The sequence below is a fragment of the Neofelis nebulosa genome, chromosome 3 (assembly GCF_028018385.1).
Source record: "Neofelis nebulosa isolate mNeoNeb1 chromosome 3, mNeoNeb1.pri, whole genome shotgun sequence".
In the NCBI taxonomy this organism is placed as follows: domain Eukaryota; kingdom Metazoa; phylum Chordata; class Mammalia; order Carnivora; family Felidae; genus Neofelis; species Neofelis nebulosa.
This window is the reverse complement of record NC_080784.1, coordinates 33,021,683-33,035,535: the sequence shown is the minus strand read 5'-3', so window position 1 is coordinate 33,035,535 and position 13,853 is coordinate 33,021,683. Positions and strand designations below refer to the sequence as shown.

The 13,853-nt window shown below is 44.7% G+C and overlaps 1 protein-coding gene across 2 annotated transcripts in view; it reads right to left on the bottom strand.

The window, feature by feature from the left end:
• Nucleotides 1–13,853, bottom strand: part of EBF2 (EBF transcription factor 2) — a 198,388-nt gene that overhangs the window by 42,476 nt on the left and 142,059 nt on the right. For both annotated transcript variants that reach the window (XM_058720271.1, XM_058720270.1), the window contains exons 8-10: nucleotides 3,387–3,504; nucleotides 1,746–1,876; nucleotides 727–853 (exon numbers count right to left, since the gene is read on the bottom strand). In XM_058720271.1, coding sequence (XP_058576254.1) covers nucleotides 727–853; nucleotides 1,746–1,876; nucleotides 3,387–3,504 — 376 coding nt within the window. The remainder of the gene's footprint in view (nucleotides 1–726; nucleotides 854–1,745; nucleotides 1,877–3,386; nucleotides 3,505–13,853) is intronic.

Genomic DNA, 13,853 nt, shown 5'->3' with positions numbered 1-13,853 from the left:
AGGTAGAAAAAGTAGACACAAAGTAGATATTCAACAGATACCGAAATAATAGATAATTTCCACTTCCATAAAATTTTAAAATACTTTGAATCAGTCTGTAGTATCATTGGGTAATTTTTATGAATCTTTTTCTTTTTTTTTTTTATTTTTAAAAAAAAAATTTTTTTAACATTTATTTTATTTTTGAGACAGAGAGAGACAGAGCATGAATGGGGAAGGGTCAGAGAGAGGGAGACACAGAGTCTGAAACAGGCTCCAGGCTCTGGGCTGTCAGCACAGAGCCCGACGCGGGGCTTGAACTCATGGACCGCGAGATCAGGACCTGAGCCGAAGTCGGCTGCTTAACCGACTGAGCCACCCAGGCGCCCCTATATGAATCTTTTTCAAGAAAATTTAGTCACAGCCAGCAACTTGGTCTATTTTTTTTTATCTGATTGCTTAGACAAAATTCCATTCTAGGTGGTTCCAGCTGAGTTAAATCTATGAGGATATATACTCATGAAATGAACTCCCGTGATCATCTCTCAGACTGTTGAGAAACTGCTTGCATAAAATAAACTTTAGAATCAAGTCTTCATTTCCCCAGTCAATACTATCACCCAGTCCACTCTTCCCACACTAGTAGAAAGGCCTAGAAAAGGTAAAATCATTATAAATTGGAGACACTGGGAGCTAGAGCAAAGGTGAACCAGGAGCCAGTCTCCCTTGGATCATTTTCTCACCCACCTGTGTAAATGAACCTCCCAGGAGCTCCTTTGCAGAACTGCTTGGATTTATAAGATAATGTCACTTCCACTACTCCAGGGATGTGCCGGGGAGGAGTCTGCACTCGGATGGCATGAGGAGTTATTAGCTGAACAGGCAGGGAAATAAAATACCTGTTATACAAGTTATCGCTGAGGATATGGAGAACAGGAGCATCTCCCTCAACAACCCCCCGGGGCAAACTGGCTGTACTCACAGTGCTCCAAACGCTCCAAACGCCCTGTCCCTGTGTCGCACATGTTTCTCTCTCCCACTCTGGAATTTCCTCGCAAGGTAACCTGTCTGGATCCTTGCCTCCCCACCAGGGCTGCTCAAGTCCCACCACCCCCTGTATTCACTCCCTCCCTGCTTCCTACATTGCTACTCTCTCACATCGTGATTTGCCACTTTCCATATCCAACCCAGCCCTGTACTCGTCTTTTTGTAATGTCTTGCTGGTTTTCTCATTATGACAGTGGAACATACCTACTTTAGACAATTTGGAAATTATAGAAAAATATAAAGTAAAATATTAGCACTGCATAACCCAGAGACAGCCACTGTTAATCTTTGGTGCGTTTCTAGCGTTTTTCTATGGATGCATGTCGTGTAATTAGATTTTACATCCGTAGACCTTGTTATCCTGAATTTTTTTTCACTTACCATTATAGCGGAAGTACGATCCCCTCTCCTGTGTCATTAGAACTTTGTCAAAACCTAATTTTTAATAATGGATTTTAACCATTCCATTATTCAATATTTAGGCTCTTCCTAATTTTTCACCATTGTAAACAATGCGCAACAAATATTTATCTTTTTAAGGGACTCGTGCCTACAATAAACTGTGGTTTACGCGTCTTTTAATTCTTGGTGACTCGCTCATAGCAGGTACTGAACAACAGGCAATCACGTTTTTGCTGATGATCCAGGAATTACACTTACCCAAATCAAAACAATCTTTGGGCCAAAGAAAATCAGGGAAGCAAGTTGCCTTTGCCTACCTCACTCCATACAAGCATGGTCCCAAATACCACTTGGAGGCCATCAAAGAAGTTGTCTCCAATGATGATGACCATGGCTCCTCCTGTGGTCCAGCCTTCGCTCGGGCTAATGGCTTTGATGCAGGGGGTAGCTAGGAAGATAGGAAAGGAAAAGTCAGGGCTGTCCTTTGATGGTTGAAATTTAGAGTTTTGGGGATTGGCTGCTCTTGAAAGCTGTTGGTTATTTCAAGTTCAAGTTGAGCTTTGCTGACTTGCCATCATTCCCTAATTGGTTGCTGGTTTTCACCAGGTCATTAAAGCCTAATGAGTTGACCACTATATATGAAAACGTGGAACACTTAGCTAATTGTGCAAAGGGTGTTTTTAAAACCCTGTTGTTTTCCCCCATATTTTTATAAGTTGATCACACTAGAAATGTGTAAATCCCTTTTCTCTCCCCACCTCCTCTGCCCCAAGATGTTAAGATTTACAAGGCCTGTTAATGTGCTAGCGAGAGGAGAAAGTAAAATCTATCATAGTTGAGTTTTTTTCCGGCTCTATTAAGAGACAATTTCTAATCAGTTTCCTAACTTTGTAGGAAGGATTCCGCCCCCCCCCCTTCTTCCATATGTTCAAGGCCTCTGGACTTTACATCCCAACAGGAACCCAATATGGTTTTCAGGCCATAACTAAAGTCAATCCATCACTCCATTTCCAAAGTTGACAGGGTCAAAGGTGGAGGAGAACTTTGGCAGGACTCCAAAAACATGAGCCCCCTTTGAACAGCCAGTCAATCACATCCAATCAGTCAAAAGAAACTGGATGGGTTCCTAGTTCTGAACCCTGGGATTTTCTTCTCCCCTTTCAATGCCCACTGTGGGAGAATTAACACCACTCCAAATTCTTTACTGATTCAATCATTTTCTTTCAGTTCATTAATTCCTATTTAAATTGATACAAGACACATTTTAAGGGCCAAGCTGGAGCGGGGGCTGGTGGGCAGTACACAGCAAAACATCACAATAAAATAGTAGCCTAGGTTAGCCATTCACCCCCTATAACAAAGCCTTACCCAACCCTGGCGAGTTGGGGAGTGTGAAAGATGGAATTTACTTAGGTATTTGTCAGTTATCTTCCTTGATATGCTTTAATTTTTTGGACAACTTGAAGTTGAACAGTTACCAGTATTTCTGACGACTCTAATGCACATGGAAAACTACCCAGAGCAGATCGTGATTTCTTCTTGTCCAAGCAAACAAAAATCAATTAGTGTCAATTTCATTCTGCGCATTGTTTTGCTTTGCCCACAATCTGTTTAAGGGTACATCTGACACTTATTCATACATGTCTGGCAAGGTAACGTTCCTGTTTAACCAAGATGTCATAGGTCCACGTTTGCCTGAAATGCCCGTCTAGCGAAAAGAAAAACACAGAACTGGATGGAGGAGACGGTGAGGCATGGGGGCCCGAGTGTGGGCTGGGAACTGTGTGGCGTTGCAGCAGAACAGGCAGGCATCCGTGTTTACAACTTCACTTAAAACCCACATGATCTTGTGTGCTTTCTCTGCTCCGGCTTAGACATAAATGGAAAATTCAAGCCAGGACAACTGCGGACATCTCGACCTGTGTGCCGTTCTCAGCCCAGACAGCGGGCAGCCCTACCTTCTGACGGGTCCAGCCTTCTCGCTCGCCGTCCATGCTTGGAGTTGTTATGAACAAACATGTTGTCAGAAACAGCCAGCACGTGTCCATCCACATTCACCGTTGTTGACAACACGACCTGCGTATTTCAGGTGAAAGTGGGGCGGGGGTGGAGTTAGTTGTACATGAAGTAGTAGAGGCCGTAGCATACTGATCTGCCAGACTTCCCCATGGCTAATGAGCGACGGAACAGAATCTTGGGCCAGCGCCATGCCCTCAGCATCTCAGCAGGCCATCACCTCATAATTATGGCAGAGCCTTCTGGAGAAAGAGGCCACCCGTCACTCGCGTGTTGTTACGTATTTGCACGCAAACCACGCCCAGGTGATGAAGTGGGGAAACTGGCCATCCGCCTGCTGGTTCTAAAAACCTCATTCTCAGGAGCGCCTGGGTGGCCCAGGAGGCTGAGCATCTGACTCTTGGTTTCAGCTCAGGTCTTGATCTCGTGGCTCATGGGATTCGAACCCCCCTTAAGGCATGGACTGCCAGCGTGGAGGCTACTTGGGGCTCTCGGTCTCTCGATCTCTCTCTCTCTCTCTCTGTCCCTCCCCTGCTCTCACTCTCTCTCTCTCTCAAAGTAAATAATAAACTTTTTTCAAAAAGATAAATAAGAACCTTGTCCTCTACCACAGGACTTGGACAATCGTTCCCAGCTGACCCTACATCTGTAGTCACACCAAGGAGCCGATTGTGTATGCTCAGGAAGTGAAGATCTCGACACCAGTGGGGAGGTCATTTCTCCCAGCTTGGAAATGGGTTCTCCCACTTCTAGCGTGTGCTAAAGCAATACTGGGCACCAGGATGCTTCCCCGGGGAGTGGTCTGCAGCGGCCCCGCCCACTCGAGAGCTGCGGCAGAGATGCTCTGATCTTTTGGTGAGTGGATGAAGAAGCTGGAAGTCAGTGTTGAAAATGTAGGACAGTCGGTAAATCTAAGCAGAGGAAAGGGAAGGGATGGGTGTGGAGTAGTGGAAGGGCATGGATTGGGAATGAGATAGAACTGAAACGCCACACCTGCTGTTCCCCAACCTTGTAACCTGGGATGAATTACTTCACCTTGTCTAATCTCTTTTTTTCCTCATCTGTAGAACATACACAATAATGCCTGTCTCAAGGGCTGAATAAACAGAGGAAGAATAAGGTGAGATATTTTTCATAAAGCGTTTGGGGCAGGGCCTGGCACATGCCAAATCGGGATGACGTCTGACCCTAATTGCCTCACCTCTGCCTTGTTTGACCTGTCAGTAGGACAGGTGACATTACTCAGTGAGCCCCTCCCATAGCGTAAGCTCCGGGGAGCCTCTGGAAAGGCAGGCACACAGGCTGGGTACCAAATTTACGAGGCAGGGTCCCTACCCTTAAAAAGCTCACTCTCAGGCTAGAGAGATATGGCTAACACATCAAACCAATAGCATGCCAGTTGAGTTCTATGTGTGTGCCTTAGATCAGGGGTGCAGGGGACATTCAAGACAGAGATCAGTCAAGGCCAGAGCAGTTGGGAAAGCATAGCAGAGGTGGGTGGATTTGAGTGCACCCACCACCTGCTTGACCCAGGAAGACGGGCCATGCTAGACATGAATCTTTTTATCAGTTATGCATGCAATTTTTTTGAGAAAGTAACGCGTTATATACATATTCATGCATAGGTATAGACCTCTTGAGGAAAGACATTGAATAGGTACATAATGAGGAGCCGTATTTAAAAATGACTCTTCTGTCTACTCCCAAATTAAATTTGCTGATATTCTACTGGTAATTTTTCTGCACACCCCTTCCTTCCTTATTAAATGAAGGGCGGGAGGAAACCTTGACCCTGCCTTATCTCTAATATGAAATAAGATTCATTAGACGGCACTTAAAAATTTCCACTACGAATAATTTCAAGCAAACAAAATAAACAGAATAGTATAATAAATCCTTTTTTTAAGTTGAAGCTTACATACATTGAAATGTACAGGTCTTTGCTGCACAGCTTCCACAAAGAGATACATTCAGGTAATTCACACCATATCAGGACAGTGAACATTTCCATCTCCCCAGAAAGTTATCTTGTGTTCCTTCTCAGTCAGTCCTATCCACTGCCTAACCCCCACCCAAGAAAACCCTTCTGAATTTTTTTTTTTTACCTTAAATGGAGTTTTAGATGGTATCTTTAAAAAATTTTTAATATATATTTATTTTAATGTAATAGGGTTCAAGAAAACCCCCATAAACATAAGTCCACAAAATATTTCACCTAGCCTGGTGCTGTGGGTATGACAGTGGCATATAGGAATTTTCCAGGGACATAAGTGGGCTTCAGTCATTCATCCCAAAAGCCTACAATGAGCTCCTGCTACGTGTTGGGTATTACATCAGGTCCTGGAGATTGAAAGACAACAGAACATGTTCCTAGTCAGCTACGTGTCCTTCCCACACTTCAGCTCCTCACTTGGGAGTGCACCACAGGTACAGTGTCCCTGCCTCTCTGTGACGTCAAAATGAACTTAAAGGAACCTTAGCTGTCACGCAGAAAATTATCGTCTATAAGCTCACAATTCAGGGATGCAGCCTTGTCTAGCTCCGGGTCTGTTTTTAACTGTGCCCAAGTTAACATGTTAGGAGTCTGGGGAAAGTCCTTCCAGAACGTTCCTATCGTACGGTGGCCACTGTAAGATGTAGCCATCCATCACTCTCTCACGCGTGCGCAGAGGCACAAGTTCTTATCAGGACAAGCATAAGATGGCATCGTGGTCAAAGGAAGAGAGAAACTAAGTCTCCTAGCGCGGGGTTAGGATGAACGCGGAAGTTGAAAGCACTCACCTCTGTATACGTTCGCCCTCTGAAAACAATAGGAGAAGGCGGAGGAAAAAAAGAGGAAGCGGACCACCCTTGTAACTCGTGTGTGCGGATGGGTTTTCAAGGACGTGGCTGCCACCTGTGGGAAAACCTGAAAACGCCAAGGGCGCTTCTGGCTTTAATTGCCAATGAGCCCGTCCTAGGCACAGTGAGGGGAACCCCAGCCTGTCTGAGGATTGCGTGGCCAGAAAGAGCATTCTCTCTGAGACCACGTTAATTCATTCCACAAGCTTCTTGTCACACTGTACCGTAACGCTCCTCCTCGTGCGTCCCTGCCACAAAATGTGGGGCTTTCTCGAGCCAGCTGATTTCATCATTGTGCATTTGGGTGGAGTGAGATTCAGTTCCAAAGTGAACATTTCCCGAATGACATACCCTGATGGTTCAGATGCACTTCATTATTTTCTATTAACAATGGAAATAAATTTTAATCTCTTGCTGGCTAGCGCTGGCCTCTCGTGACAGCAAGGGAATTAACCTGAATTATTTCAGTGTCTGCAAAATTTATTACAAGATTTTAAATTATGTCCAAATGTATGTGCGTGTGGGTGTGTATATATATAGATACGAGGCAAGTTCCCATTTTTAATACTCCAACCTATCTTAGACTGTGAGGTATCTAGGAGAGCCTGTCAGTGAAACGGACTTGGCAAAATGTCGAGGACTTAATGTTCAGACTCCACCGCGTGAAACCAGACATGTTTGTTTGTCGCTCTCGTACGTGGAGGCACACGCCGATATTGACTTTTACGCACATTCCCTCTACTCCTGGAAGCAAACGAACCGCATCGTGGAGGCGAAGACGCGCTTGGTTCACTGAAAGCTTCGAATTTAACTTCCTTCCCTGTTTTCTGGTGAACGATGACAACACCGATATTATTCTATTCAGACAAGTTAAAGTTTCTGAATGTTCGGGGACTAAAGGAAGTAGAATGTGCATTCCAGCATCGCCCCACTCCCAGGCCTTCCCCTTCCACAAGCCAACTTCTTTCCCCTAGTGAGTATTTCCTGGGTCACGAAGGCTGACCTTTTCCATCTGGAATCAATCAGTCAACCCCTGACAACTTCCTGAAACACCTCACTCCATTTCCTGTTCTCTCCCCCTTCTCTCTTTTCCCCTGGTTAGCTTCACTCTTCAAAACTGCAGGCCACAGCAGCTTAATGTTAGAGGGTCAGACACAGTTAGACTCCAAAACACTACACAAGGACACCTTTGACCTTCAAAAATCTTTACATCTTAGCTAAACAAATCAAGGTCAACATTTCTTACCATTACCTTGTTAACTATTTGTATGCATCTCTGCCAACGATCTTCTGATCATATAACCATCAATACTACGTGCTATCTCAGGCTCATAAGCTGATCTGTTTTAGAAGTAGCAAACTTCGGATTGACAAAGGACTGCCATTAGGAGGTTGCTGAAACTGAAAATCACGGGTATTATGGCAAACCTATGGAGAATACGGCCTACAAAAGAGCTTCGATGTCTCATCAGTGTCTCCGACCACCTAAACCTGATACCTTGTCTTTTCTGAAGCTGTCAGGCTCTCCTGGAACTCCCGTTCTGCTGGCACAGCCCGAAAGAATGCCAATTAGGAATACAGATGTCCATAATTTGTGTGGGATGGACCCCCGGTCTTAGCTGCTGACATCGTGACAGCTTTCATTTGTTTCTCATATCTGCTGTATCTGTATTTTAGCTCAAAGCTCTCAAAGGAAAGCCTGCAGATCTGAAACCCACGCTACTGTAAATTATAGCTCTCCCCAACTGAAACATTTCAGTTCAACCCAAAATCAAAAACTAGCATATTCATGCAAATATTATTTATGACATGGCACTTGTAAGACAAGTTTCCAAGAAAGAGAAGTAGGGATCCGTTGAAATTGTTTGCATTTAAAAAAAAATTTTTTTTTTAATGTTTATTTTTGAGAGAGAGAGAGAACGCAAGCAGGGGAGGGGCAGAGAGAGAAGGAGACACAGAATCCGAAGCAGGCTCCAGGCTCTAAGCTGTCAGCACAGAGCCCAATGCGGGCACAAACCCACGGACCGCAAGATCATGACCTGAGCCAAAGTCGGACGCTAAACTGACTGAGCACCCAGGCGCCCCAAAATTGCTTGCATTTTTTAAGTGACAGTAGCTTTGCACTTCTCGCAACTCCCTATTTTGCGCCGCGTGATCTCTAAGTTTTGGTGAAGCCAGATCAATATGCACAGACCAACTGGAGAGTGGCCGTGTGCGTTCCGTTCTGAATCAGCCAATTAAATGGCAGTTTTCGCTACATGAATAAAAAGTCTGTATCTCCCCTTGAAAAGTACGAGAAAGTTGTAAGAACAAAATTTACAACTGTGTTAGCAATCTGCTAAAAGTACTCAAGAAAACTGATTGGCTTCCTCAAATTATATTTTTCTTCTCATTATCTAAAAGTACTCCCATGTCCCTCGTTCTAATAATTTATACAAAGCAGGAGCTGAGCTGTATAGAGGTCTTTCCTGCCTATACGAGGCCACGGAGGGAGTTACCCTTTAGGTGGGCACATCCATTAACCCGTACAACCAATTTGCCACGAAAGGAACTGTCCCTTTGGTATCAGAATGATAGCATGCAGCCTGGGAACCTTTACCAACCTGACTTATCCCCACCCTTGAGGTATTTTTTATGTCTCACTCTGAGACGTCTTCGGCTTTTTGGAACATCACGCTTTTGGTTTTCTTTTTAACATCTCTCCTTCTCAAAGCTCTAACTGTATGGCTTCGTTGAATTGCTTAAGTCAGAGGAACGACCAGCTTGGATTCTACCCCCAGCCAGCCTTTCTCAGCTCCCACCCAGGTGTTCCTACAAAGGCCCTAAGCCTCACACAGGAGGGTGAAGGAAAAAGAGAAGTCAAAATGAAAAATGGGTGGAATGACTACACGATCTGCTTTTTGAAACAGACGAGAATCCTAGTGTCTGTCGTCATGAGAGAATAATTACACTGGTTAGAAACCTCCCCATATGGATCAGAGCTCCTGCTTTGAAAACACACCAGATTCCACCATCAGTCAGACACGTTTCCCCTCCATTTCAGTGAGGGTCATGTACCTTCTAGCTGAACGCGGGCCTTTCGTAGTTTAATCTCAGTAAAGCTACACTATGTAGCATTTATAGCACACTCAAGGTGGAGGGCTCTCTTGTACCTACTCACAAACACGCGTCCACCAAGCTACATAAAATGGCCTCGAAAATTCCTGTTATTTTGCCAAGTATGGAAAAAAATTCTTTATGACATTTTACATCTGGAAATGGAATTAAATTCATGATGTGCTTTTCCCTTATAACTGTTCAGTTGCTATATATGTTATTTCAGCTTTCCCAAAGCGTAACTATTACGTGGGATTTTATTTTCCACCTGTGGTAGGAGGAAAGAGACATAGAGACCATTAAAGGGACAGAGAAAATCAAGACAGACTTCTGGTTGTGGTAGGCAACCAAGTCTGGAGTCCACAGCACGAGAAAAAAAATACTCCACTGGTGTTTTTATACACTGGCTAATTCTCACATTCGACAAGGGGACTCTGATGAAACAGTTCTGCCTAAGCCTCCGTTAATTCAACCCAGGCTAACAACAAACAATTGGCTACTGAAAATTGTTTCTCCCCACCACTTTACTCTTGGCACACGTCGTATTTTCAAACCAGATTTAAAGACCAGATTCTTCTTTGTTACTGGACTCCAGGGTCTCCAAAATTACCTTTAAACACCTACCCCACAAGTATGGATTTTGTCATCTTTTTTTTTTTTTTTAAAGGAATTCCCAGAATTCTTAGCAATCGCTGCTGTTTCGTATTCCCTAAGGCTAAATTTTCTGTTCAGTTAAGGATCAAGTGCTGAAGGAGAGAACACAAAGTTGATTGCTGTTGAGACAGATGTGGGGCATTGGGGGACTGCTTGCATTAAAGGAGGGGGGACCATGGCATTAATGACATAATTCCCGAGAAGACACTTGCTGAAGTAAAAAGACAGCCCTATGTTTCAAGCAGCCAATGGTATTTGTTGACACTCCCAGTGACATTCCCAGTGACACTCCACAGCTACACGCAATGGAGACTTACAGAAAACATTGTCACGGCTCCAAGGAGCTTACCAGGTAGTTGATGAAGCATAACAAACACTACACATAATCAGAAAAGATGACTATATAGTAATGCATAATTGAGGACCAAATTGGGTGGCCGTTGCATACCCTAGGAGTCCAAAGGTGAGAAAAATTAACCCGAAGGCAGTAACCACCATTTTCATCAAGGACGTGAAACTTGAGATAGGCCTTGAAGAGCTGAAAAAGTTTGGTTACATGACTTGAGGTTACTGAAATCATCATTCTGGAACTTAAAACAAAACAAAAAATCTAATGGGCATAAGTGCAGTAGTATGCCAAAGACAGTTTCTGCTGGCATATTTTGCAAATTTGGCTTAGGATGGCTGTCTTTTAGAGCCTGTTTTTTGTTTTGTTTTGTTTTGTTTTAAGAATTAAATATGTACAAAAATCAAGTGGCAATTTTTTTTCCAACCCACCTTTCGTGTCATTGGGGAGCCTGCTTTACAACTAAATTTGCCCCATCTCAAAGGTCAAAGACATTTGCCGCATCCACCCTACCTCATTTTATTCCGTCGAACCCATTGCTTTCCCCGTCCAAAACGTACTCCGAGTGGGATGGTTCTGGTCAAGGGCTGCATTTTACTAGCAAACATTTGGAGAGCCACAAGGGAGCCTTAACATATTTGATGCAGTTCTCGATTCAGTTGGGCCATTTCCTTCCACCAAACTCTGCCCACCGGGGACCTCATGAATCACCTGTCGCTCATCAAAAGCCAGGAGCATGCAGTCCCCATAAGCAGCTAAAAATCTACGCACTCTTATTGCAAAACTAAAAAAGCTTTGCTTTCCGGGAAGTTCTGCATCTGATTGTTCTGGAATGCGTTCAGAGGTAGGTTTTAGGGCCCAAGCTTGAGTCTCCTAAAATGCTGGAGCATTTAAGCTTTGTTTCCACTTACCTGAAATCTGACGTGTCCTTTTCGCAAAAGTTATACAGAGAGCTACTTGCTACCACTTCTCTCCCTTTTCTCCCCCAAAGAAGTCAAAACACATTCCCTATGGGGGTTAGTCAAACCTTTTATCCGCCTGATTCTTGTCCCCATTTGAGATGCCAAAGGTCACGCGTTGTTGGGGGGGGGGGGGCAGCAGGGTATCCTGCCAAGCAGAGAAAAGTTTGAAGTGACCCACAGAAAGCCTTCCCTGAGCTTAAAGCACTAGACTGGGGGAGATATCCTCAGCCCCTCGGAGGGTTTTTTTTTTTTTTTCTGACTCCAGATAGATAATTATTCTTTCCTGGACTCTCTGGTTTATTTTACCACCAGATCATGGACTCACCTGTTGATTAGAGAGGCCATAAGTCAAGTGATTTTCATTATGAGCTTTAAACCTGCTACTCAGTAGCCCAGCAACCTTCCAAGGGTGCATGAGATCACAGAGCAGCTGGGGGAGCTCTCGATTTGAAAGATTTGAACTGAAGAAACCTGCAGGCAGCTGGAGCTGTATTAAATTTTTACCATTTGGAGTTCATTTAAACTCTCGTTTCCCTCTTCAATGGGTGTGAGAGAAACATTCAACATTTTTTATTTAAGGAAAATAGATGGTGGTGCCATTAAAACGTTTTATATAAGAACTGGGGGGTTAAGAAATCGTAAGGGTTTGTTGGATGGATCCTGGCCCTGTTCCAAGACATGAGCAGCCCTGCCCTTCGCTCATGCGTTGTTTAGTCACACAGACTAAGGGCTGACGCCCAGCTGTGGGGATTGGGTGTCTCTGTCATCCACATTAATTTCCCGGTTGTTCCTGGGCAGTAACGACTGTATCCGGGCCCTAGGCCTCTCACATTATCCAGCTACCACAGCGATGCCAGTCAGGGCTTACGCGGCCTCACTTCCTTTCTTCATTCTGATGGAGGAGATCTTTCCGCCTTCCGTTCCCTTCTCTCCACATCTCTTCCTCCCAGGTCTGGCAGACCTAGATGTATCCTCACAAGGCACAACCCTTTCTCTCACCCCCTCCAAGTACCCCTCAAAATCCCCTTCTGGCAGGCCCATCCCAGGATTCTGTGAAGATCCCTATAAACAAACAGGAATCGACTTAGCACTGATGTCCTTCCCAATCTGGCTCCACGATGACTTCCCTTTCGTTAGAAATGTATGCCCGTGCCCCTCCATATATCTTGCCCGTTTGTCTCTTGAGGCCACAGGTGGTGAGACCTGTCTGTATATCTTTCTCAGTCCTCCCCCTGGAATCAGTGTATAACCAAAAGTTATGATTTTGGTGGACCTGATCCAAAAACGGAATAATTTAGGGGTGAACCTGAGGCATACGGGAGTCACTCAGAAAAGTTCAGCAGATGACAGTAAGAGTCTTTATCCTAACTACACGAAAGCTTTAGGTTTAAACGAAGGAGTTCATTTCATATTATGCTCGGGTGAGAGATATCTCAAGGCACATGCTACTAACTTCAGAATGACTAATGGACAAGTCGGTGCTACCTATATGATGGAAAATACTGCAGCCCTCTACAGTGATCAGGCCCGTTTATTTATTTTTTTTTAATTTTTTAAATTTATTTTTGAGATAGAGAAAGAGCATGAACAGGGGAGGGTCAGAGAGAGGGAGACACAGAATCCGAAGCGGGCTCCAGACTCCGAGCTGTTGGCACGGAGCCCGACGCGGGGCTCAAACTCATGGACCGCGAGATCGTGACCCGAGCCGAAGTCGGACACTTAACCGACTGAGCCACCCAGGCGCCCCTGATCAGGCCTGTTTAAAACAGACTCCTTTTTTAAAAAAATGTGGTGGGTTGTTTTTTTTTTTTTTTTTTTTTAATTTATCTATTGAGAGAAAGAGAGAACACGAGCAGGCGAGGGGCAGAGAGAGAGAGAATCCCAAGCAGGCTCCGTGCTGTCAGGGCAGAGCCTGACACGGGACTCAATATCACAAACTGAGATTCATGACCCAAGCAGAAATCCAGAGTCAGACACTTAACTGACCGAGCCAGACGCCTGAAAACAGAGTCCTCGTGAGGCAAGGGGAAATCATGGACACCCAGGCCTTTAAGCTTCCCAATATCAAATAAGTAAGTGATCTGCTGACGTTAGTGTCGTCTTACAGCTGATGCTCTAAAAAACTTTGAAAACTACATGGAAGAGTACCCCCACCGACTGCTATCGTAACGGCAGGTATTGCTTAGTTCTGCCTCAGCTGGCCTTGACCACACCACTGGGTTCCGACAGTCAGGGCGAAGACAACTGGCCTCATGCTGGGCCCTGTGCTTTCAGGCAGGTCACTTGAAGACCACGGGGAAGCAGAACTAAGCCATGTAAATCACTCATTTACCATATTTTCCCTGTGTCTCCCCTCCCCGCCTCCCCCGCCCCGGGAGATAAGTCTCTAAAGGGCAGGGAATTGTATCTGTTTTGCTTGTTGATGTATCTCTAGCACCTAGGATAGTTCCTGGCAAAGAGAATTTCCTCAACAATACTGGTTGGGTGAGTGAATGAAGGAGGGCATCTAT